The sequence below is a fragment of the Sarcophilus harrisii genome, chromosome 3 (assembly GCF_902635505.1).
Source record: "Sarcophilus harrisii chromosome 3, mSarHar1.11, whole genome shotgun sequence".
NCBI lineage: Eukaryota > Metazoa > Chordata > Mammalia > Dasyuromorphia > Dasyuridae > Sarcophilus > Sarcophilus harrisii.
The window spans coordinates 500,416,824-500,442,006 of NC_045428.1; the positions used below are offsets into that span (position 1 = coordinate 500,416,824).

Here is a 25,183-nt window from a genome sequence, read left to right on the forward strand (position 1 = left end):
TGTCCAAGAAGTCAGTTAAAAGATCAAGGGCAATAGGAAATGGGACAACTGTTTAGGGTAATATCCCAAAACAAAGCACAGCCAAAGACAGGCTGGGGACACTGGGGGCTGGAAAAGTTCTGTGTGCATGGAGGCAGCATAACTGGACAGAAAATTCTAAAGTGAGGGCTTCCAAATAGAGTAGAGACAGGTGGGGAACAATCCAACAGGGCAACACTGAGAAGGGGCTCCCTGAACACTAGAATAAACAACAATTAATGATTCTAAGAGACAGCAAAAAATAACAGAAAAGAATCCAAAAACATCTTTCTGAAATAGAAGAAAACATAAGATACCTGATATCAAAAAACAAACAACAACTATGGAGAGATTGTTTTAAAATCAATGGACTATCTTAAAGTCATGTCTAAAAAACTGAACATCAATCAATACATTCAAGAATAAAAGAAAACTGCTGATCTAAACCAGATCTAGATCCAGAAAGCAAAATAAAAATAAGAAGGATCCACCCATCTCCTCATGGAAGGAAGCTCAAAAGGAAGTTCTAGGAATGTCATCTCCAAAAAAAAATACCATCATCTTTTGGAAAGAAGCAGCACCAAGAATTAGGGAACTGTGGCTAGTAGCAAACAAAAGACACTTTTACAAAAAGTCAATGCAGATCCTGAAATTAAAATATTCCAAAGGGTAAAAGAGATCTAGGCCAAATGACCAAAAATGAGCAGGAACTTCAAGAAAATAAACAAATAAATACAATTAAGTGCACAAATAAATAAAGGAATGAATAAGTAATAAGTACTTTATACGGCCCTTTAAGTTTTTGTTTTGTTTTTTTTTTGAACAAGAGGTTTGGCAATTGTTAATGCTGTAAAGTTACGCATGCATATAACTTGTAAATAAAAGGCTATTAAATTTAAAAAAATAAATAAATAAAAAGGTTTTTTTTGTTTTTGTTTTTTACAAATTATGTCATTTGGTCATCAAAGCTACTATGAGATAGGTACTATAATTAATTATTCCTATTGTATAAATGAGGAAATTGAGACTGAGAAGTTAAGGGACTTTCCTCTGTCACATGAATATTAAATAAGAGGTCAGCCGTGAACTCAGGTCTTTCTGACAATAAATCCTGCACTTAGAAACAAAAGAGTTCAGAGAAATCTAGAATGGTAAATTTAAGCAAATGGAAGGAAATGTGGGAAGATGGAAAACTAACATCCTAATTGTTCTTTGAAAACTTTAATATTTTCAAAAGATATTAAAATCATGAACTCAAAAACAAACAACCAATCCAGAGTTCTTAAGTATGCTTACTTCTGTTCTGAGGGTTTTAAATGGAGAAAGTAAAGAGGATTGAAAGATGAAGAGAATAAACATTTATATTGTTTACTATGTGCCATTCACTGTGCTTTACTAAGAATTCTTCATAAATATTATCTCATCTGAATCCCATAACTCTGTAAGATAGGTGCTATTATTATCACTATTTTACAGCTAAGGAAACTGTGGCAAACAGTGTTCCGTGACTTGCCCAGGATCACACAGCTAGGAAATTTGAAACCATAATTGAACTCCATGATCTTCCAGCTGCTTCTATGGAAGGTTAAAAAAAAAAAAAAATACAGAGTACAGAAAAGAGGAAGAAGGGCATGGAACTTGCCATTTCTCATACTTGAGGGATATGAAAAGAGTACACAACTGTAGAAGACAAGGTAGAGAGAATGGGCAGCAAAAGAATCTTAACTCTTTTCTGAAATACTTCTGTTGAATACATCAAAAACAAGGCAGAGCTTGAGGTAGAGACAAATCAAATTTAACAGGGAGACAAGGTAGAGAAAAGGTATTAAGATGGAGGATAATGACTGGGAAGAAACAATCACAAGCAAATGGAATTTCAAATTACCTTGGGTACCATGAACTGATAAGAAGTAAAGCAAACAGAACCGGGAGAACAATTATACAAAGACAGTAACATTGTAAAGAAAACAGCTTTGAAAGACTTGAGAACTCTGATCAATGCCATGACCAATCATAACTCAGGAGTTCCTCAGAAGAATGGAGCATGTTATGTATTTTTATATGGCTACAAGATACAAAAAGAGTTCTATTTTTGGACATTTATTTTTGCTTCACTATACTTCTTGGAAGGGTTTTGTTTTTAAATGGGATTGAAGGGAGGAGGAATTAGCAATAGAGATACTTTAGGCTTCCTGCCTCCATTTCTTAAATGTCTTGTGTGTTCATTCATTATTGCCTTTTTGGAAGCTAGCTCCCATCCTGCAGAAGAAACTTTGTATTTATTGTTTTTGTTGTTGAAAAGGGATCTTGGGGCTTTGTTGTTACAAAGTAACAACACTGTTTTTTCATTGTTTTGACTCTTATTCCAAAATAGTTTTTAATCTTAGTTGCTAGTAGATCCCCTTTATCTTACTCTCATCTTTTATATTATTATTTACTGGAAAACAGGAAAAGGAAGAAGAAAAGGAAGAGAAGCCATTGAAACAAATTTTTTTAAATCCATAGAAGAAAAGGAATCTCAGAAGGAGGCAGTTTTGAAAGTAACATATAGTATGCAAAAACATAAAATAATATGTAGAATTTATTATAGGCTTTTTAAAATGAAATATATGTATGAAATATATTCATGGTTTCATCTTTGTGTTCTGCTATAAATATGGAAATGCTATTATTTTTGGTGTTTTAGGTTCAAAAAAACAATTTACATACACATATCAAAAGGACTAAAAAAGTTCTTTGCCTTCAGAGAACCATATATCATTAAGCTAAATTACATGTAAGAAAAATAATAAAATAAGTCCACAGTCAAATTTCTCAAAAGAATTATGGATTGTTAGAGGTTTTTCTCCCAGCAGCCCTCTCAGACTTCCTGGTCATCTTTCAGGGAGAGGAGTCCCTATAGAGGTCTTCTCCCATTCAGCCCCTACTGCATTTTAATCCACTGAACCAAATGCATCTGTATCTTTCCCTAGTTGCTATTGTGTCAGGAAAATGAGTACTAGAAGCTATGAACAAATTTGTTTGGGACTGGAGAATGAAGAAACTTAAAACATCTACAAGACAAACCAAGGGCTCTGGCATTTTTGAAAAATTCATCAAAACTGCTTATGAAACATAAAAACATCAAAGTCATTTCTCAACTAGTATCTGAGGCTTCTCATGGTGGTAACTTCGAGAGCAGAGGCGACTTTTCACTGATGTCCAACCTTTCATTCTCCATATTTAGAGTTTAAAAGAACATTTTATTGTTATTTTTTTACTGCTTATAAAACAAAAATAGGATCACCAGAGCCCAAGGTAGAAAGAATCTCAGGTGCTCTCTATCCAATCCATGCTAATCAAGGTGTAAGATGCTGAACCAGAATCATCTCAGTTTTTGAAGTCATGATTCCAAGCCAAGAAAGAGCATGGTGCTGTTTGGGACATCTCTTCTTCTGACATTAAGCTTATTGGACCTCTTTGAAGTTCCCACTCACCATTCCTAGTGCTGTCCTCTTGAGCCAAGCAGAGTGAGTCTGTTCGCTCTTTCACATGTGAAAAGTTCAGATTTTTTATAAAACAGATAAATTTATCCAAGGATTATCTGGAGGAATTCTTTCAGAAGATAGCTCTCTGGCCACATTCAAAGCACTGGTATCAATTTTCTGCCACTGGAATTTAACACCCTGAATGAGCTGGCATGTAAATTCAAAGACTCCCAGAAATACCTATTCCAAGAATATGAATGGAAAATAAAACTCAATGATAAAATTTTAAAAATAATATTTGTTGAACTGAAGCAGTCAAAGAAAAGCTATTTAACAGCTTAATGAAATGATTCATTCCTAGAATCTATTTCTAGGTTTTTTAAACTGACTTTTAAAAGACTAATCAAGATACTTTACCAATCACTTTTCAAATTAAAAACATCCTTATCAAGCATAAAATTCATTCTATTAATTTATCAGTACTAAAAAAAAAAACCGGAAATGTCTGCTAAGACTTTAAGTTATTTGTATAAGTTTTTTAGCTCTGAGAATCATAATAATGGCAAAAATTGTTAGAAGGGACTGGAAAATTCCAATATAAAGAATGAATTCTCTTTGACAATCTACAATGAACTATCATCCAACCTCTACCTGAATTCTTCTGATATTGAGGAAATCACAAAACAGAAAAGCTCCCACTGAATATCAAGATTTCCAAGTATCTCAGAGGTCATTTGGTTCAATATGTTCTTGAAAAGGAATCTTTTCTAATATTCCTAATAATGACTAACTTCTACCTGAAATCCTCCAACAATGGGAAACTGACCCTCTCAAGCTTGCCCATTTCATTTCTTAAGAGTTCAAATTGTTAGGAAGTTTAGGGCTTTTTGTTTTTGTTTTTTTAAATACCATCAAGCCAAAATCTACATTTTTGCAGTTTTCTTCCACTGGTCTTTATTTCACCCTTCTCTGCCTCTACAGATATTTAAAAAATAACTAAAATGTCATTTAAATTTTCTTCTAGGTCAGGGGCTGTACTAGTGTGCTCTGAGAGTCCATGAAATCTGAGTTCTATATTTTCTCTATCACTAACTAGCCACACTACCATAGGATGTCACTTTAACTCTTTAAGCCTCAGTTCATTCTTTTGTAAATGAGAGGATTAGATTAGATGATCTCTAAGAGCCTTTCAACTTTTAAGATTCTGATCCTATGACTGCTGAGTATGTAAAGGATAAAGAAACCAACAGTTGGAAAACAATTACATAAAAGAGAACTAGGGAGGTGAGGATGTAAAGACAGCAAGGGTAGAGTCTAATGTGAACTAGTAGGGAATATTTACTAAGTCCCATTGCTTAATTTAGAGTTTTGCTGAGAATATGCTGCAAGAGGAAATAGGAAATAAGCACACACATAGCAAAACAATGAAAAAAAATCAAAGTTTGAGATCTTATAAAGATAATTTTAAAATGGCTTCTAGAAAGAAAGAAGGGAGGGAGGGAGGGAGGAGGGAGAGAGGAGGAAGGAAGGGAGGAAGGGGGGAAGGAAAGGAGGGAGGGAGGGAGGCGAAAAGGGAGGGGGTTGGGAGGGAGAAGCAAAGAAAGAGAAAAAAACTTCATGCTAAAAAATACTTATGGATTATTTTAGATTCTTAAAAAAAAAAATCATCTCTGATAGAAGAAATCTGGAGCTTCTGCTCTATGGATTACGTTATCCATCCATATCTTTTGTACTTCTCACTTTTTCAAATTAGCCACTCTTAACCATTTTAATCTCTTGAGTATTAGTCCTTTGATTCAATGATCAAAATCTATACTTGCTTGAGAAAAAAAGTGCTCGATACAATTAAAGCCATCACCTCATTTAGTTTATTCTTCTAAGAATAGTGAAAAATAATTTTTTTAATGCATTATGACAGGAAATTGATATATAAGTGATATAAGAACACTGATAAAAGCAACAAAGTCACTGATATCTAAGAACACAGTCATTCCCTAATAGACAAATGATTAATGAATAGTTAATGAATAATACAAATAAAAACAATATTGAGCTTCTATCTTACACACATCAAATTAGCATAAATTTTTAAAAAAAGGAAAATGATCATTGCTGGAGGGGTTGTGAGGTTAGGCATGTTTACTGGCGGAATTGAACTAATCCAATCTTTCTGGAAAGTAATCAAAACTATACCTAAAAAAAAAAAATCACTGAACTGTGATTTAACTAATTAACAACAATAGCATTTTATACAGAGCTTTAAGGTTTTAAAAGTACTTCACAAATATTCTTAATTTATCCTCACATAAATCCTGGATGATAAGTCCTATTATTATTAGGCTTAGAGAAATCAAATGATTTGCTTAGTCAAATAACTAATAAGCATCTGAAATAAAACTTGAACTCAGATCTTCCTGCTGAAAATGAACTTTATTATGTTTCTTCCAAAAGCCACTCTCCTTGCTACCTTCTGTTTCTGTTGAGGGTGTTACTGACTCTCTGATCACGCATGTTTTCTCTCTTTCTTTCCTCATATCCAATAGGATCCTGGATTCTTTGTTTCCTCAGTATCTAAACTCTTTTCTCTATACCCACATCTGCCATCTGAGTTCAAGCCCTCACTGTAGACTATTTCAGTGACCTCCTAATAAATCTGTCTGCACCAGGCTGACACATGCTAATATGAGGATGTATTTGCTATGACCTAAAACCAGGCCTTCAGAGACTATGTGGGTAGAGCTAAGCTACTTAACTGTGAATTCCCTAAATCTGCATGCCCTCATCTGCAAGTATGGGCCACTATGCCAATTCAAGTGTGCTCCCCTTTCTACTATGCTTCCCAATTCCTACTTTGATGAACACTACCATTCCTTTTGAAAAGATACCTCTAAATGTATTCTCTATCTATTAAGAGTGTAAGGTCTCTTTCAAGTTTGCATCTGTACCCTCAGAGTTCAACACAGGGCTTATCCCACTGGAAATACTGATAAGTAATCTATCCTTCTAGATAGGCAGCTAACAGAGTTCAGTAAACCTAGGATATAAATCTATTAGAGGAGAAGGAATACCTCAGAAAGAATTGTCTAGGATACAACTATATGTGCTATCCTACCATTTAGCTAGGAGAATTTTGCTTCTTTGTTTTTCTTAACCAGCAGTTCAAAAGAATTGCCAATTATTTAAGTTTAAACAAGAATAGGGTATACTTACCAAGGAAGGATTTTTAATTGTGTGCCCCCTAATTAGAACAACCTTTCTTATTACATCTAAAATAAAGTCGCTTTTGGAGCCTAGATAACCATATAATAACTAAGCAAAAGATGAATGATCATAGCAAAGATTCAATCCCACAGACCAAAGATGAGTAACTCTCACCTTCATCTTCACTGCTGTCTGATTCCGGAAGTTTAATTCTTCTCCTCTTTTTCTTCAGGTTTTCAGTTTCTTTTGCTTCATCATCTGAGAGTTCAGCCCGCTTTCCCCTGTTGCCATCCAAGAATAAAAATATGCATATTTCTTCTCACCATCTCCCTTGCACTTTTTCTCCCTGTCCCACCTACAACCATAGTGTCTTTCAGAAGAGCAGCTGGTGGGAAGAGGGTCAGCTCAAGTGATTGGGATTGAGCTGTATGAGAGCAGTGAGTAAGGGAACCACCTACCACTTAGCAGGTACACTGTGCTCAAGAGGAGTAGCAGGAGAACCCCAGATGAGCCTGCAGTGCCAAATACTGAGTCACCTTAGTGACCTGTTCCCTCTACACGTGTGCCTCTCTACTAAGACAATCTGTAAGCAAGCTCTTTGTATATTTTAGTGAGATAATGTGTCCCAGGTTTATGGAAGAATATTTTGCTTATTTGTTTGCATTTCAGTAAGTGCCTCTGCTTTCTAAAACAGAAAATGTTACATATGGCAAGAATCCATTTCAATTTGAAATGGTTCATCAGTTTTGCTTAATAAAGCTCACAAAACAATCATGAAAGAGGGAAGAGAAAACTGGGAGCAAGTGAACAAGACAAAGATTGAAAGAAGACTAGACAGGGGCAGCTAGGTGGTGCAGTGGATAGAGCACGAGGGTCTTAAGGAAGACCTGAGTTCAAACCTGGCCTCAGACACTTAACACTTCCTAGCTGTGTAACCCTGGGCAAGTCACTTAATCCTAACTGCCTCAGAAAAAATTAAAAAAAGAAAGAAAGAAAGAAGACTAGACAGTTACTTAAGTGCAAATGGAACTGAATTGCATTGCCACTGCCACTGATCAGAGGAGTTTCCTCTCAAAGCCTCTCTGGGATTACTTCTACGCATCCTGCCAGACTCCTCTCATTCATTCAATGAACAGTTGAGTAGTGACAGGCATTGTAAGGGACAAAAACATGTACAAGATATGGGACTTTAAGAACCTCATAATCCTTTACATAAATGTGAAAAAAAACTTCCTTAGAGGTTGTTAGGAAAAAAAAAACAGGATTTATCTGGTTAGGTGCAACTGTGTCTGAAGATAAGTAGATAGCTGAAGTGACCTCTTAACTGAAGTCCCTTCAGAGCATGATTCCCAAGGGTCCCTTAAAAATTTCATGGGAATTAAAATTATCACTGTTAAAATGTACATATTTGCTCTTCTCTTTTTTCAAATGTCTTTTCCATTATCACTAACAAGTGTGTCAAAACAACCAATTATGAGTTCACAAGTCTGTTAAAAAGTAGATCTTTTTTGAATATTTTGGATGGAAGGGACAGATTAATATGAAGTAAAGAATACTGGATTTGGAGTCAGAAGACTTAACTTCAAATCCCAGCCTTGCCACTTACTACCCACTACCCCTATGTCCATGACCCAGGTGATTTCCTCATCTGTAAAATGGAATGTTCTGTTTTGAGGAAATAATTGTTTTGAGGAAAATATTACATATACTGCACATACATATTGATAGATGCATATATCTATACACACACACATATATGTGCATATCCATCTATCTATATGTGTGTGTATAAAAACATAATATGGCTATTTTCATAAATATTACAATATATGATTCCATTATACTAAGTATATAATTAGTGTACCTTGAGGAGGAACATGTGTAATGACCCACTTAAGAGGAACAGTCAGACCTCTTGTTATTATAAATATAACTGTTGGTTATATAACTGTTGGTTATATAACTGTTGGTTCACAAACTCAACAGACACAAGAGGTTCTAGAGAAGGGAAGGGGATAAGATTTAGATCTAGAAGGGACCTTAGAGATGATCTAATTATCCAGTCCCCTTATTTTATAGCTGAGAGAAATAGTCCCAAAAAGATTTTAAAATTCCTGCTGGAACTCATGGAGTTAAAAGAATAAGAATGCCCTTATCTGAACTATCAGGAGCAAAATGGAAATACTATGCGATGATGAGATTTTGTAGTGCTTATTCTTTATGCTAAACTGAACAAATATGGACTTAAAAGGAAAGGGAGTGTCAAGGAAGATCATGGGATTCTATATTCAATAGTTTCTGAAATACTCTAAAGTATATTTCTACCCTTTCCCTAACAATGTTAAACTATTGTTAAGTCAATGTCTGGCTTGGGTCAGTGGAGGGAACGAAGCAAAGATGTGGCAATATATTCTAGTGGCATTGGGAATGAGTTTATAAAAGGCTACTAAATCCCAAAAGCTTTTTAAGAATGCCGATAGCATCCCTGAGAACATAAAATATAGAATGGGTTGAACCTACATAAGTTCGACTTGGGGTAAGACTTAGATCTCCTAGTCCCTAACTGGGAGGTAGCAGCCTGTCATTCACAAAGCTCAAGGACCAAGAAGTATAAAAACCACAAGTTCTGTACAGTATACTTTGTAAATTAGACATTCCACTAGTATACAATAGCTCTTCTCCACCTCCTGCCCCTGGAAACTCTGCCAGCCCCACTTACAGAGCCAGCAACAGTCATCACAGTGAATAGTGTACCCATAGTTGGGAACATTTTAATCCATCCATATCACCTGTTCATGGCAAGGTGAAGTCCCTTGGATAGTGCTCCAGCTCAGCCTGAAACCTCGGGAGAACTGGCTGACATCCGTCTGGCAAATAAACAGGCCCAACCTCCCCACAAAAGTCAGACCTTTCTAGGGCCTATCGGTCCTGACGGAGTCGCTCAGAGGTTCTTTCAACAGACTTACTGCTACCGACTATGAGGTAGTGTCTCAAACTCCTGGACCCAATTTTAATAGCTTACGTGCTTTTTAGTTTCTCTTCTAATTACCTTTTACCACTTGAAAAATAAACTCATTGATAGAAAAAGTAAACACAGAAAGTCTTCTCTTAAACTTGACTGGAAACAGTATCCCTGAGTAAACCTTCAATTGGCAATTTGAAATTAAAAAAAAAAAAAAAGAAAGAAAAAAGAAAAAAAAAAATAGGTGTTCTTAGACTGTAACTACAAGACTAAAATAAAGGTGGGGAAACAATGATCTAGGCCTCAAAGGATTGGCTTTGCAAAATACACTAATACGGCTTGGGTTTTTACTTCATTCTGGCCATATGGATTTATTATTCTATGGTTCTAGGGAGGGCTCATCACTCACCGAAAAACCACTGTTGTCAATGAGCTCAAACTCAGACCTCTTGGTCCCCAGCAGAGATACTTTTCCACCAAGCTCCACAAAACTTTCCTACCTTTTTTTCTCCTTTTGCTGCATTTTAACAGGCTCTACTTTCTTGTAGGGTTTCTTCAGGCTTCCAGTGCATGCCAGCTTTGGTTCAGCGACAGAAACTGGAGGCTGTTCCAATGTTTTTTCTTCCTTTACTGCTTGTTCTGAATCCAAATTGACTTTAAGTTTATCTGTGAACACAGCAGGATAAATTATATATATATATAAAATTTAAGGGCAATATTATTCTGTCAGGCAATACTAAATTACCTTATTATCACCTCTTGAATCAAGCACACTAGTCAATACTTTCACCTCATAAATAATCAGTATTAGGGGGGTGTGTGTGTGTGTGTGTACCTGAGTTTTAGTTCTTCTAGAAAAGAAATCTAATTACTATCACTTAGAACTTTATTATTTATAAATGTGAACCATTTCTCAGCTTTTTTCCTTCACTTTCTCTAGAGGGCATAAAATACAATTCGAAACCAAAGCTCTACAATTTTCCTAACAAGGGTTCATCCATCCCGTTGGAGTTATTCCAGTAATGGGGAATCCATGACCTAAGGTAAGCTATTGCATTACTGCAAAGTTCTAAAATGAGTCTAAACTCACATCCCTTTATCTTCTAGCCAATGGGTCTCGTTTTCCCTGATGAAACCACAAAGATAAGACTAATTCCTTTTTCATGATAGTCTTTAAAAATTTTTGAAGATAGGAATCAAATCACCCTTTTATTTTGTCTTCTTTTCTCTGACCTAATCTCCCCAGTCCTTTCCATCTCTTCGTCTATGAAATGTTTTCAAGGGAAGAATCAAGTCACTCCTTTATTTTGTCTTCTCTTCTCTGGCCTATTCTCCCCAGTCCTTTCCATCTTATTTTCTAGGAAATGTTTTCAAGTCCTCTCCCCATCTTGGTTGCTTCTACTAAACAGACATAGTTGATTTTGTTAATATTCCTTCTAAAATGTGGAAGTGAGATACTGAACAAAATACCCTTATTATGAAATAATCAGGGAAAAGGACAGTAAGACTATCGGGCTTCATACTTCTACTAATGAAGCCTAAGATCATTTTAGATCTTTTGGCAATGACACTACTAAGTAATACTGAGCTTAAAGTAATTAAAATGTATAAGTATTTTTTTTAATGCTATCTGACTACATCTCCATCATCCTTGTACAGTTGATTTCTTTTAACCTAAACAAATTTTTTTTTGCTTATTCAGATTAAACCTTATCTTTTAAACATCTTTATTTTCTCTACTTTCCAAAACTATCTGTCACTCCTAACTTCTGTTCAGAATTTTTCCCATAGTAAGTATTCAATAAAATGTCAGAAGACCATTAAAGATTGAAACAACCAAAAGAAAACAGTACGAAGTTGTTTGTGAATTTGAAAGATGGATTAGTCCAGCATCACACTCCAGACCAAATTAAAATGTGAGGTGGTAGGGTCCCACCTTCTTTATGGCTGAGACCTGACACTAGATCTCTTTTCTCTTTAAGGAATCTCATGTCACCAATGAAATGCAATTAACATTAAATGGCAAGCAAGATCATCCACACATAGATTCTAGAACAGAGCCCAAATACTAGGCCTGAAACATAGCCCATTACAATATAATTCCACTGGCTAGAAGATAAAAGAATAGCCAAATAGCTATTGTGTAGTGCACCAAACTAGGGCAAATGCAAATTAAGATGGACGGGGGGGGGGCGGGGGGGGGGGGGGGGGGGGGGGGGGGGGGGGGGGGGGGGGGGACGGACTCTTAGGGATGCACCAAAGCACAAATTCAAACAATGAGGCCTAGCTGTGGGAAACCATCACAGCACACAGACTAGCCTGGCACACAGTGGTCACAGATAGTCTGGGCTGGGTTTAAAAAAAAAAAAAAAAAAAACCTGCATATATAATATAATATTGGGTTCAAAAGATTTGCTTTGGAACCAAGAGCTAGGCCAAAAGTAGAGACACATTTTCCAATTTATCAAATTGTATGTTTCAGTGATGTTGACACTTTCCTGGATCACTAATTTCTATGCCTTTTTTCCCTAGACCCCCACAGGAGCCATCCAAAGTTTCTAGAAGAAAGAGTTTCTAATGATTCTCTCAGAAGCACCAAGGTAGCACTCAGGCTATCCATCTTTTATCACTCTATCTCCATGAATGAAACACCTATTTTCTAGTCATGTAGCCCTCATTTTTCACATGGAAGTCATGGACATACCAAAGTCTATTCCTATCCATCTTTTATGAATCTTTCTACTTCTCTATGAATAAGTTTGAGTTTTCTTTGAATGCAGACTACTAGTCTAGTAGAATACTAGTTGAGGATCACTTAAAGTGTTATGCAGTTTTTTATTTTTTAACATTATTATAGCTTTTTATTGATAAAACATATGCATGGGTAATTTTTCAACATTGACCCTTGCAAAACCTTCTGTTACAACTTTTCCTCTCTTTCCCACTGCCTCCTCCCCTAGCTGGCAGGTAGTCCAATACATGTTAAATATGTTAAAGTATATGTTAAATCCAATATATGTATACATATCTATAGTTATCTTGCTGCATAAGAAAAATTGGAGCTAGAAAGAAAGAAAACCTGAGAAGGAAAATAAAAATGCAAGCAAACAATATGCAGTTTTCTAAATATAGGGTTTACGGATGCTTGCCCCTTGCTCAATTCTTGGCTCAGATCTTTGTCTGCCTGCATCAATTGTCTAAGACAACTAGGTGAGCTGCCTGTCCAACTACATGGCAGGCACATTTCAACAAAAATATGTTATATTCTACATATAAACAAGCAGTGAACCTAATATTTTAGCTTCAACATGAATGGAACATTTTTTGTCTCATCTGGTTGGAGGCTCGTCTCTTGTTGAGACTATCATATGAAAAAATGGTGAGAGATCAGGGAGACAGATTACAGAGCAACAAAATGAAAACATGCCTAGTAATTAACCTTCCAAAAGCTGGATGAATTGCATTGAGAGCTCACAAAACCAAAAATGTGCAAGCAGAGATGAGAGTACCCTTGGGGGGGGGCGGGGGGGAGGGAGGAAGGTTTGGGAGAGTGGGGGAGAAAAAGGGGTAGGATGTCCTAGAAGTGATTCAATAATTAAAAAAAAAAAATTATATTAGATGATTTCTGAGGAGCTTCCCAACTTTAAAATTCTATCATAACTATATATATATATATATTTTTTTTTGCTGAGGCAATTGGTATTAAGAGACTTGCCCAGGGTCACACAACTAGGAAGTGTTAAGTGTCTGAGACCAGATCTGAACTCAGGTGACTTTAAGACTGGTGCTCTATGCATCGCACCACCTAGGTGCCCCCATACCTATATTTTTAAAAGCTTTTTATTTTCAAAACATCTACAGTTTTCAGTATTCACTCCTGCAAAACCTTGTATTCCAAATTTTTTTCTTCTTCCCTTTTTCCCCTCCCTTAGATGGCAAGTAATCTAATAATGTTAACAATGTGCAATTCTTCTATACATATTTCCACAATTATCATGCTGCACAAGAAAAATTTAAAAAAAGGAAAAAATAAGAAAACAAAATGCAAGCAAACAACAAAAAGCAAAAATACTGTGTCATAACTACATTAACAAACAAAAATCACATTTCCATAGCACAAAATATGTGCTTTTCTCCACAACAACCCTAAAAAGTAGGAAGTACTATTATCTACTTATGCTTAAGTAAACCATCTTATGGCTAAGGGTTAGGGATACTCCTAAAATTCCATGACTGATCTTTAAATCTAAATCTCACTCTAATGGGAGTTTTCTTTTTACTCCTCACCCTAATCAGGATTTCTCCTCTCTAAAAATGATATAGAAGATGGAATTACTGATAATGAAGACATTGCCCAACCTCTACCCACTTTAAGGCCTATATAATATAGTTGGGCCACTTCTTCGGCAGAATAAACAACCCATCTGTCCTTTCCAAAATTTTATTCTGAATACCAGGCACCATAGTAAAAAATGTTAGATGCTATGGTGGAACTGGGTTTACTGTCCCCTGGCATAAGACAAGGGGGAAACAATAAAAGCAGCATTGATTTTGCAAATAATTTCAGCTACACACTGGAAGTTATACAGATATAAATGTAGGGAAAAAACTGCTGGTTGCATACTTGTCTTTCCTGCTGCACCCAAAGACTAGTATTAAAGATTGTTCGCAAAAGAATGGCAGATTTGCCATTTATATATGACCTCATTCATAGCATAAGTATGCTACAAAGTACCCTTCATCTGGAATCAGAAATTTGGTTCAAGTTGCATTTCTGACTTATCAGCCATGTGATCCTAAGAAAATGATTTCTTCTCTTTGAGACTTAGATTCCTCATCTATCAGATGGAATAATCCACTTGCAATAATTATCTTGCTGGACTACTATAAGCAAAGCACTACAGAAATCATAAAGTACTGAACAGTATAGAAGCATCGTTTTCCTTAAGATAAAAGGACTGGATTAGATCAGAGTTTTTCACGTGGGATCTAGGTGTGCAAGTTTGTGGATAGATTTCAGGAGTCTGTACTTGAATGGGGAAAAAAAATTACATCTTTATTTTTACTAACCTCTAACTAAAATTTAGGCCTCTTTTCAATTACAAATATTATAAGAAGTCTGTAGGATTGACCAAATTACCAAAAGGGTCTACACTTCAAAAAGATAAAGAATCATTATCTAGAGGCAATCTGGTATAATGGATGGTGGAAGGCCTGGGATCAGACTCAGACATACACACACATACACACACACACACACACACACACACACACACACACCCCATCCTGCTCAACTCAAAAGCTGCTGGTCTGAACTGGCAGAAGTCTGCATCATAACAGGGAGCTCCCTATACTAATAAAATCACAGGTCAAAAAAATTTTTTTTTTAATCTATTCATTAGCAGAAACATCTAGGAAGACAGACATGCTTACTCATAGCAGCTTTCCCAAAAAAGTTGCTCATCACACTCCCTTTTCCTTGTGGTTTGCTGTTTGCTGAAGATGTCTAAAAGAACAGAAAAGAAAAGAGTTTTTCCATGATTCTGGTATCAAATTCATCCCATCTATGCAAAAGTTGTCTTTACAAACATCAGTTGACATCATTCAGCATGGAAGGGTTCATAAATCGGATTGGATCTTTGTGGTTCAGACAAAAGACATATGAAGTGAAGCCAACTGACAATAACATCAAAAGATGGGAGAGTATAAGTGGTCTAACAACTCCTAAAGATTTCAGAAAAACTTCCAGGTTCCTCTTAGTAATCCATTCTAGAGATATAATTAGCAAATGTATTTAAAGCCATTCTGAAACCTAGATTTAGAGTCAGAGGCCTGGACTTAAGTGATAGTTCCACCATTTCCTAGTGGAGTTATTTAATGCAATCTATTAATCCACAGATCACACTAAAAGGGCTCCCATTTATTAAATATTTTACAAAACACTTCCTTAACTTAATAACCCCATGAGGCTGATAATATACAATTTATGAATCCTGCTTTAGGAGATGAGAAAACCGAGTCCTACTCCATAACACAATTGCAAGATCAAACAAAATAATAAAGTGAATACCCTCTGTAGATGTTCCCCTGGTATCGCTCTCAAAAAACAAGCACTATTAACTGTCATGTTTTTCGAGTTGTACCAGTGGAACACAGGCTGTGTGTCCATCCAGTCCCCATCGTGCCACAAAAGCCCTGAACAGAGGCCTAGCAGAAGACCCAATATCACCCGGGTGAAGATTAGCTAATAGTTACATGAAAAAAGCCTTATCAATGAGCATATCACTCTTAAAATTGTTTTTTAAGCCCCAGCAACTGATGAAGATAATCAGTAAAGTATAAAGGGATTATGGTCCATACTAGCAAAGATAATAGTCACAAAATGGAAACCTCAGACCTTTAGAAATATTTCTTCCATAAAATCTCCCTAGTTTGATAGAAATGCTGCTTTTAATTTTATGCAACCAAATTTCTCTTTAATGATGTTTAAAACATCTGAGCAAAATGTTGTATAGTAGATGTGTACAAAACAAACAATTGAGACAATGAGAAAATACATTAGGCAGGCACCCAATTGATTTATGAATCTTGTCACTTTATTAATGCACCTAAAAGTCAATGCGTTTATACAAACTAAAATGGAGAGAGAACAAAAGAAGAACATTTACAGGGCAAATCCATGAGCATTCCAACTTGATAGAAAGAGAAAAACTAGTATGTCAGAGGATCATAGGTAAAGAACAGAAAGACCATCGAGTCCAACTTCCTCATATTTTACAGAGAAGGAAATAGGCCAAGAGGTCAAAGGACTTGCTATGGGTCACAAAACTAACAAAGGGCAGATTAAGAATTCAAATTTAGGTCTCCCAATTGCAAACTCAGCATTTCTTCCACTATATCATGCTCTTTCTTTCACTATGAGGTAAAAACTACAAGCATTACTAGACTCAAGCTGAAATTATTAATGTTAAATTATCATCAAATATCAAAATTTTAAGTAGCAGGATGTTAAAAAACAAACTTACATCACCCAGGGAAGATGTGAAATTTAATGACTAACTTACATTTGTTGCCTCTTTTGACTCCGTTTTAGTCTCCTTATTAGCATCTTGGGATTTGGAAGCCATTTTGGAGGCAAACATTCCCATAATTCCTTTGGGATGTTGTGAGGTTTGTTTGGTAGCAGGAGGACCATGGCCATTGGTGGTAGGTCCACTGCTGGGTAGGGCTTCATTTGATGTCTGAGGATCAGCCTGTCCAAGTTTCTCTGAAGAGGAAATTTCATCAGGAGCTCTGGGGACAGCAGCTGCACATCGGATGGCACTAAACCTGGGACAAGAAAGGATTCTATTAATTTCATGTCATAACACTATGAAGCCAATCTCAGCCTTCCTTTCCATCTTAACCTTCCCCCAAAAGAATACTTCTCAATTAATTTCAATTATTTATCCCATCTTATGAAAAAGCAACCCAATCCACAATGGAATATAAACCAGCAAATAACACCACCAAACCTTAGCACAGCCAATATTAATGTGCAACTGAATATTTTCATTAGACTTTTAATCCTAAATCCACAGAAACAATTATTTTATAGATATTTAGTAGTTAGTAAATATGAAGCTAAGGGGCGTACACATTAAAATTATTGGCAAATTTCTTTGCTAGTGTTATTCATAATTTAGTGCAAAGAAGTAGCTGGCAACTGAGTCATCTAGCTCCAAAAACCCATGGCTATATATCCCTTCACTACACTTAATTTTGCTTTATAGCAATACATGAGTAAGAATGCCAGGACAAGTGCTGGACAATGCTAGAATATTTTGCACAGACTAATCAAGAAACAATCTCATTTTTGTACATTTCTTTCTTATGGAATATTCAGTTCAATTTTGCTGACCTAAACTAAATCAAGCATTTTATAATACATATGTCTATATCTATATCTATGCATCTCAGTAAATTAAAAGTGGGATATTTCAAATAATTTGAGGTTTATAAAAAATTAAATTGACATTACAGCAGGTGCTCTTTTGAATATATTATACAACAATTTTGTTATATTCAAAAATCAATTTGACAAAACCTGAAATGTCTGTTATTTATAAAGTACAGCAAAAAAGAAAAAGCCCTTGTCCTAAAGACGTTTACGTCCAAATTGGGCAACAATGAACAAATGGGGAAGAGGCATATTAAATATAGATTAAAAAGTCTTAAGGAAAATATAATCAAATATTCAAAAGGTCTTTGTTAGAAAAATTATAAGATCTGTTCTGCTTGGCCTCTAATGGTTAAAATAAGAGCAACAGGTTTATAGTTAAAAAGGCAGATTTTAGCTCAATATAAAAGAACACTTTCTAATGAAAAGAATTGTCCAAAAATACCCTGAGTTGCTTTGGTTAAGTAGTAACCAAATCTAATCCTTCTTCCACAAGAAATGCTAAATTATCATACATGACTGTACTTGAATGTTACTGTTGGGGTTTTTTTTAATTATTATAACTTTTTATTGACAGAACCCATGCCTGGGTAATTTTTTTACAACATTATCCCTTGCACTCACTTCTGTTCCAACTTTTCCCTTCCCTCCCTTCACCCCCTCCCCCAGATGGCAAGCTGTCCTATACATGTTGAATATGTCACCGTATACCCTAGATACAATATATGTGTGCAGAATTGAACAGTTTTCTTGTTGCATAGGAAGAATTGGATTCAGAAGGTAAAATAAAAATGCAGTTTACATTCATTTCCCAGTGTTCTTTCTTTGAGTGTAGCTGCTTCTGTCCATCCTTGATCAATTGAAAATGAGTTAGATCTCTTTGTCAAAGAAATCCACTTCCATCAGAATACATCCTCATATAGTATCATTGTGAGGTATATATAATGATCTCCTGGTTCTGCTCATTTCACTTAGCATCAGTTCATGTAAGTCTCTCTAAGCCTATCTGTATTCATTCTGCTGGTCATTTCTTACAGAACAATAATATGGAATATTACTGTTAATAAGAAACAATGACAATGATAAATGTAGAGAAGAATGGAAAGACTCACATGGACTGATGCAGAGTGAAGTAAGCAGAGCCAAAAAAACATTATACAATGGAAATAACAAAGCCACTATAAACCAATCAAAAACAAATGCTGAAAAATTACAAAAGAATAAATATTATTATAAAAAAAAAAATTGAGTAGACATTGCCTTCCATTCCTCGGAAGAGGTAGGAGATCCCATGGGTATGGAACACTATCTATTTTGAGACTGTTTCAATGTATTGATCAAGTGTGCTCATTTTTTTCCCTTCTTTTTCTTTCCTTTAAAAAAAATTGTTATATAGGATGGCTCTCTGGTAGGTAAGAAGGGAAATTTAAATGATATAAAAACAAAAGATATCAATAAAAATTATTTAACCAAAACAAAAGATAGATAGTTTCTCAAGTACTTTCATATCCTGCCTAAGTCTTCTTTTTGGAGGCAGCTAGAAATGTAGTGGACTTCAAATATGTTTTCATATACTAGCTGGATGACCCTGTTAAAGTCAATTGATCAGGTTCCTCATCTGCAAAATGAAGATAGCAATAGTATCTATTTCCCAGCATTGTTGTGAGGATTAAATGATGATAGAGAAGTCATTAGGAAACACACTGGATGATATGATATAAAGAAAGTCCTCTATAAGCCTTTTGGTCCTATGCAGACCTAGCTGCCACTGTTATGAAGCTCCCTGGGAAGGGAGAGGGTGAAGAGTGAATAATGGCTTCAGAAGATAGTTCTGTGAGATATAGCAGTTGATATATGAATGTTAATTCTCTCTATCCCTACCCTCTTTTTAGGCTTGACCTCCCCAGCTCCTTCACCTGATCCTCACAAATATGGACTTTCAGGTACTTCACCATTCTAACTACTCTTCTAGTCACACTCCAGAAGATGGTGTTGAAAACTAAATCTGACACAGCAAATGTGGTCTGATGAGGACAAAACATTGTGGAATGATCCCCTTCTCATTTCCATAACTTTTGCCCCACCTGATTCAAGATCATATGAGCTTTTTTGGATACAAGATCATGCTGCTACTTCCTAATGAACTCATAATCCACTAAAATCCCCAGACTTCTTTCAAATTGTTATACAACCTTACCTCCCCATATTGTGGGTATGAAATCAAATTTCTGAACTCAAATATAAGCCTTTACATTTATATCTAATGAATTTCATCTTCTTATATTCAATCTAATGTTCGAATGTTTTTGGATTCTGTGGTGCAATGCATTCACTTCTCCTCCTAACTAGACCTTCTCCAAATTAGATAAAGATGCCTCTATTTCTCTGCCTGAGACGTTAAGCAGCAAAGCTCCCTAGGGGACCCTCCACCAGAGCCATCCTTCCAAGTTGACATCCAGCCATTACTGACTTCTCTTGAGACTTGGCCAATTTGCTTTCTCACAGCTGTGAATACAGCCACTTGATTCCACTGGAAGATGATGTAGCTCAGAGCTTTCCACCTTTTCCATAAGAATAACTAACATAATACAAATCCTTTGCTAAAAAACGAAGCTAAAAAGAAAAAAAAAAATCCTAGGTAAACTAAGTCTATAGAAATTCCCTGATCTACCAGTTCAGGAGCACTCTTTAAAAAAAAAAAATTAAGTAACAAAGAATTCAGATTCTCTCTTGATGATTTATGAGGTCAGCATCAGAGTAACCTTCATTAATCCTTACACAAAGAAAACAAAACTAGATCTAAACAGAAATCAGAGGCTGTTTTTCTCCCAATATTTAGAACAAAGACCCAAGTTCATGAGAGTCCAGTTCAAATCTGTCACAGGAATTCCTATTCCAGAATTATCACTGCTGAGGATTAAAGAAAATGAAGTCATTAGGAAACACACTGGTCCGGCCTTCTCAAATGGTTGACCCAAGTTAGAGTCACCAGGTTTTTCTACATGAAAGAGTGTATGTGATTTCTTCCTCCCTGTGTTCTTCATCTCCCCAACTTTAGAGCACAGACCAGACTGAGAGTTGGAAGACTCAAAGTCTGCTGCCATTTATTATGTCATCTTGGAGAGTCAATCAAACTCTCAGTTTCTTCAGTTTGTAAAAGATCACCTTCATAGTACTTCCATCCAGAGTGGGGTTATAAAGAAAGTCCTCTATCAGCCTTCTGGTGCTATGCAGACCTAGCTGCCAGTGTTATGAAGATCCCTGGGAAGGGAGAGGGTGAAAAGTAAATAATGGCTTCAGAAGATAGTTCTGTGAGATATAGCCTCTTTGATTGACATTTTTCCATTTTTACTTGTATAAGGGAGCAGAGTAGCCAGGAAGAATGAATAATGAATAGCATTGCCATTAAGACTATTCCTAGACTATATAAATGTAAATTTCCTATATGGAAATAATCTTTTAAGAACATATAATACAAAATAATTCTTTCCAACCAAAACTAGGAATAGTTTAAAAATGGAAAAATGTCAATCAAAGAGGCTATATCTCACAGAACTATCTTCTATTGAGTCAGTGATAATCTGTTCCCGTCTATATCTCTCAGCCTAAGGATTGGCTGGGAAATGGCAACAGGGCAAAGAGCAAGTTGGGCTGTAAATCAGAACCAGGATACAAAAGCCCTCTGCTCAGTTCTTGTTTCAACTCTCTTGATTCCATAGCACTTCTTCAAACACATGTAACAATCTTAGAAATGAGTCAGTTCCCTGGTGACCCACAATTCTCAGAGCTAAATACAAACTTCTTTACTGAAGATAAATTTTTCATATTTCTACTGGGAATAGTTTAAGTGAAATTTCATTAGAATGCTTCCTGTTACCAAGTTTTCCACTTGCCTTGTTTATCTTAGGGGGCCCTGAGCAAACTGTACTTTCAGATTGCTTGAGTTCCTTTTCTTCTTGCTTACTGACATGCTGTTTGCAATATGGGGAATGGTTTTTGAAAGCTAACATATTCCAAATTATAATACAAAACATTTTTCAAAAACTAATAATCAATAGAATTATCACCTACCAGAGTTAAAAAAAATTTTTTTTTCCAATTCTCACAAAACAAAGCACACAAATTTCTAATTTTTACCTTATTAAGTCCCAATGAGGCTGACTAAAAGTAAAATGGGAATCAAATGAGGCCAGGGACCATGTTTTGTATAAACCATGAATCCTCCCTCGTGCCTAGTACAAGTATTCTATACATAATAGGTACTCAATCAATGTTTGCTGATTATTATAATGAAAGAATTGCTTTGTTCATTATTGAGCTCCCCATCACTAGAGATAGTCAAAGAGAGACTGCAAGACCACTTATTAGGAAGATGAAACTTCTTGAAGGAATTACAGATTTTTAGCTCAAACTCATCCTTTCAAGCAAAGGCTGGATTGCCACTCCTCAGGGATGATATAAAGGGGATTCCTATTTTGGGGGAAGCCAGGTGACCACTTAGAACTATTCCAAAACTGAGATTCTCTGAATCTGTGCTAGAGGGGATTCCAGCTTCAAGAAAAGGATTAGACTATATCATTTTTTTTTAAAAGATCTATGACAACTTTGAGGTTCTGTAAATAATCATTTTGTGGTATACTATATTAAAATATTGGAGTTCTGAGAAAGGCATATAGGAATTCCACTGGGATTTCAGTATGGGGGGCCTGGGGACATCCAATCTTCCTTTACACAGAATTTTTGTTGCTTTTTCCCCCAGTTCACAATGCACGAGCAAACCTGGTACTGGCTGGCCTGCAAGGCAAAAGGGGTTTAACCATAGCTGACATTTCACTCTAAGAGGGAGCCACTATGCAAACAATTTACAAGACCAATTAGCCAAGAAGCCCACAGAGAAGGTTTAAAGCACTCACTTGCTGCAGCTCTGCAGGTTGGTTTTGAGGATGTCATAGTCGGTGTTGAACAGAGGCCCACTGTCCTTAAGCATTGCTTTCTGGACACTGTACACATGGATGCTGGCAGTCACAGCAAGCCTGGACTTCACTGCTACAAGTCAACAGGAAGAGCACGCTGTTAATACATAGTCTTCATGGCACGAAGAGGAATATAACAAGAACTCCTTCTGCATTAAACCATTTACAGTCTGTGGTAGTCCAACAGCTTTAAAAGGCTAACAAGTCCCTCTGCAATAACATCAACTCATCTGTCTGCAAACAGGGACAGTTTGACAAGGTAGGTGGTAGTGAGTCAGGCAGTATAGAACCGACTATCATCTTACACACCCAGCAGCCACTCAATAAACAGTAACTGATGAGTGATGATGACAACCATGGGTTCTCTTTCCCTCAGTCACTGGAAGATTTGTAGTCTAGCCTACTGCTGGGGAAGAACAAGGTTGCTGAAGGTCACATCTATCTGAATCAATACAAATTCATATCTATTCATCTCTGCACTGAGATACTATTTTTGGGGGGTATATCATTTAGCATGATATAGCGGGAAGTAAACCATAACCAGAGACAAAAGACCTGGAAAATCTTCACCTCAGTTTCACCATCTGTGAAGTAGAACCACAATCTCCCCCAACTAATCTACAAAGTTATTCCTAGGATTACAGCATGATGGAGTAAAAAGAAGGGCTGGGTTTCAAGGGGAAGTCATGACAAGCTCTACCACCTTAGGCAAAGCACTGAGCACCTGTGGTTTCTTTGTTCAATAAAAACAAAGGAAATGGAGTAGATAAACCCTAAGGTACCTTATTGTAATATTCTCTTTAAAATATAATATTCTCTTGTTGGGGTTTTCTTGAGGCAGCCTTCGTTTCAGTTTAGTAAACACCACAAGGGCAGCCAGGGGTTAAACTCCAAATCCTTTATTGTCTCTTTTCAAGTCTTGTCTCCTTTCCTGAGGCCCCGTTAGCTTTCTTATAGTCCAGATCCTTTATTATCTCCTTCCTGGGGCTGGGCAGCTTTCTGGAGAGCCTTTCAGTCTGGCCTTGGTTCCGAGAGCTTGAGCTCCCGCCTGCCTTCTTTGGCTTCTGAATCTCCCAACTGAATCCTGGCTGAGGCTCTGAGACCTTCTAGTGGGCTTGTGTTTCTGGCCCTGAGAGCTTCTCGCTTATATGCCCCATCCTGAGTATACACCAATCATTTTATTGTAGGATTAAATCAGTGCTAAACTAGATTTAACCACTGTCTCCTCAATTCCACTTAGTATCTTGTTTCAAGTTCTGGCCCCTTACAACTCCTTGTAGGATTAAATCAATCATACTGAACCACGCTAAATTAGATAACTATTGTCTATCAATTCCACTGACTTAGCACCTTGTTTCGAGTTCTGGCCCATAACACCTTATAGCTGTAAATTTTAAGAGCCCAATCATTTGGAAACAAAAAGTCTCAGAATCTTTTTTTTTAATTTAGATTTCATTTTTATTATAAATTTAACAATAATCAATAGGTGTAATATTCTTCTCTAAAATGTAATCTTTTCTTGTTGAGGTTTTCCTTGGGGTCTCTGAAGGCAGCCTTCCTTTCAGTTCCGTAATCACCACAAGAGCAGCCAGGGATTAAAGTCCAAATTCTTTATTGTCTCTTTCCAAGTCTTGTCTCCTTTCCTGTGGCCCGGTTAGCTTTCTTAGAGGCCTTCTGTAGTCTTGGTTCCGAGAGCTTGAGCTCCCCAACTTCCAAGGGTTTGTGCTTGAGCCTCCAGCCACAACAAAAGTGGAAGATGGAATGAATTTGTCTCATCCTCCGAGAGCTTCTTAGTGCACTTCTTCTCTCTGGCCCTGAGAGGTTCTCCCTATATGCCCCCCCCCCACTGAGTATACATCAATCATTATATCACTAGGAAACCATTATTTGTTGTAGGATTAAAACAATGCTAAACTAGATCTAACCATTGTCTCCTCAATTCCACTTAGTATCTTGTTTCAAGTTCTGGGCCATAACATCTCCTTGTAGGATTAAATCAACCATACTGAACCATGCTAAATTAGATAACTATTGTTTCTATCAAGTCCACGGACTTAGCACCTTGTAAGAATCCTTTATTTCAAGTTCAGAGTTCTGGCCCATAACAAATAGGCATATCAGAATTATGAAAGGACTACTGAGCCCAGCATTAAGGAATGATGAAATAAGTCTTGTCTGAGGAGAGAGCAGGGTACAGAGTCAGAAAGTCTGGGGTCAAATCCAACTCTTCTACCTATTACTTTCTAGCCTTGAGCAAGTCACAATTTCACTGAGCTTCAGTATCACCTGTAAAAAAAGGGGCTGGGCTTGGAGATCTCTAAGATCTTCTCCAGTTCTAAATCTATGACTCTATTACCTTCAGATTAATAAAAGATACTGTGGCAAATCAGATAAAACTGCACATACCTATCACATAAATAAAACACAGAAGAAAAATATCTATCTAGATTATAGCAAATGACCTCAACCTCCATCAACTTGCTTTAGCTACAAGAATGTCAGTGTAAACAAAGGCATAGGAGAAAAAGTAACTACCATCGTTACACATCAAATTTTTTAGCCAAACTTTGGCTAACAATGGAAAATTTAGTATGGACACAAGTCTTTACATGCAAAGACAATA

At 36.4% G+C, this 25,183-nt stretch overlaps 1 protein-coding gene across 3 annotated transcripts in view; it reads right to left on the bottom strand.

The window, feature by feature from the left end:
• The window catches only part of POLD3 (DNA polymerase delta 3, accessory subunit), a 64,312-nt gene that overhangs the window by 21,503 nt on the left and 17,626 nt on the right, over positions 1-25,183 (bottom strand). For all 3 annotated transcript variants that reach the window (XM_031961408.1, XM_031961407.1, XM_003764661.4), the window contains 5 exons: positions 22,501-22,633; positions 16,713-16,977; positions 15,082-15,154; positions 10,149-10,314; positions 6,861-6,967 (listed from right to left, as the gene is read on the bottom strand). In XM_031961408.1, the coding sequence (XP_031817268.1) occupies positions 6,861-6,967; positions 10,149-10,314; positions 15,082-15,154; positions 16,713-16,977; positions 22,501-22,633 (744 nt within the window). The remainder of the gene's footprint in view (positions 1-6,860; positions 6,968-10,148; positions 10,315-15,081; positions 15,155-16,712; positions 16,978-22,500; positions 22,634-25,183) is intronic.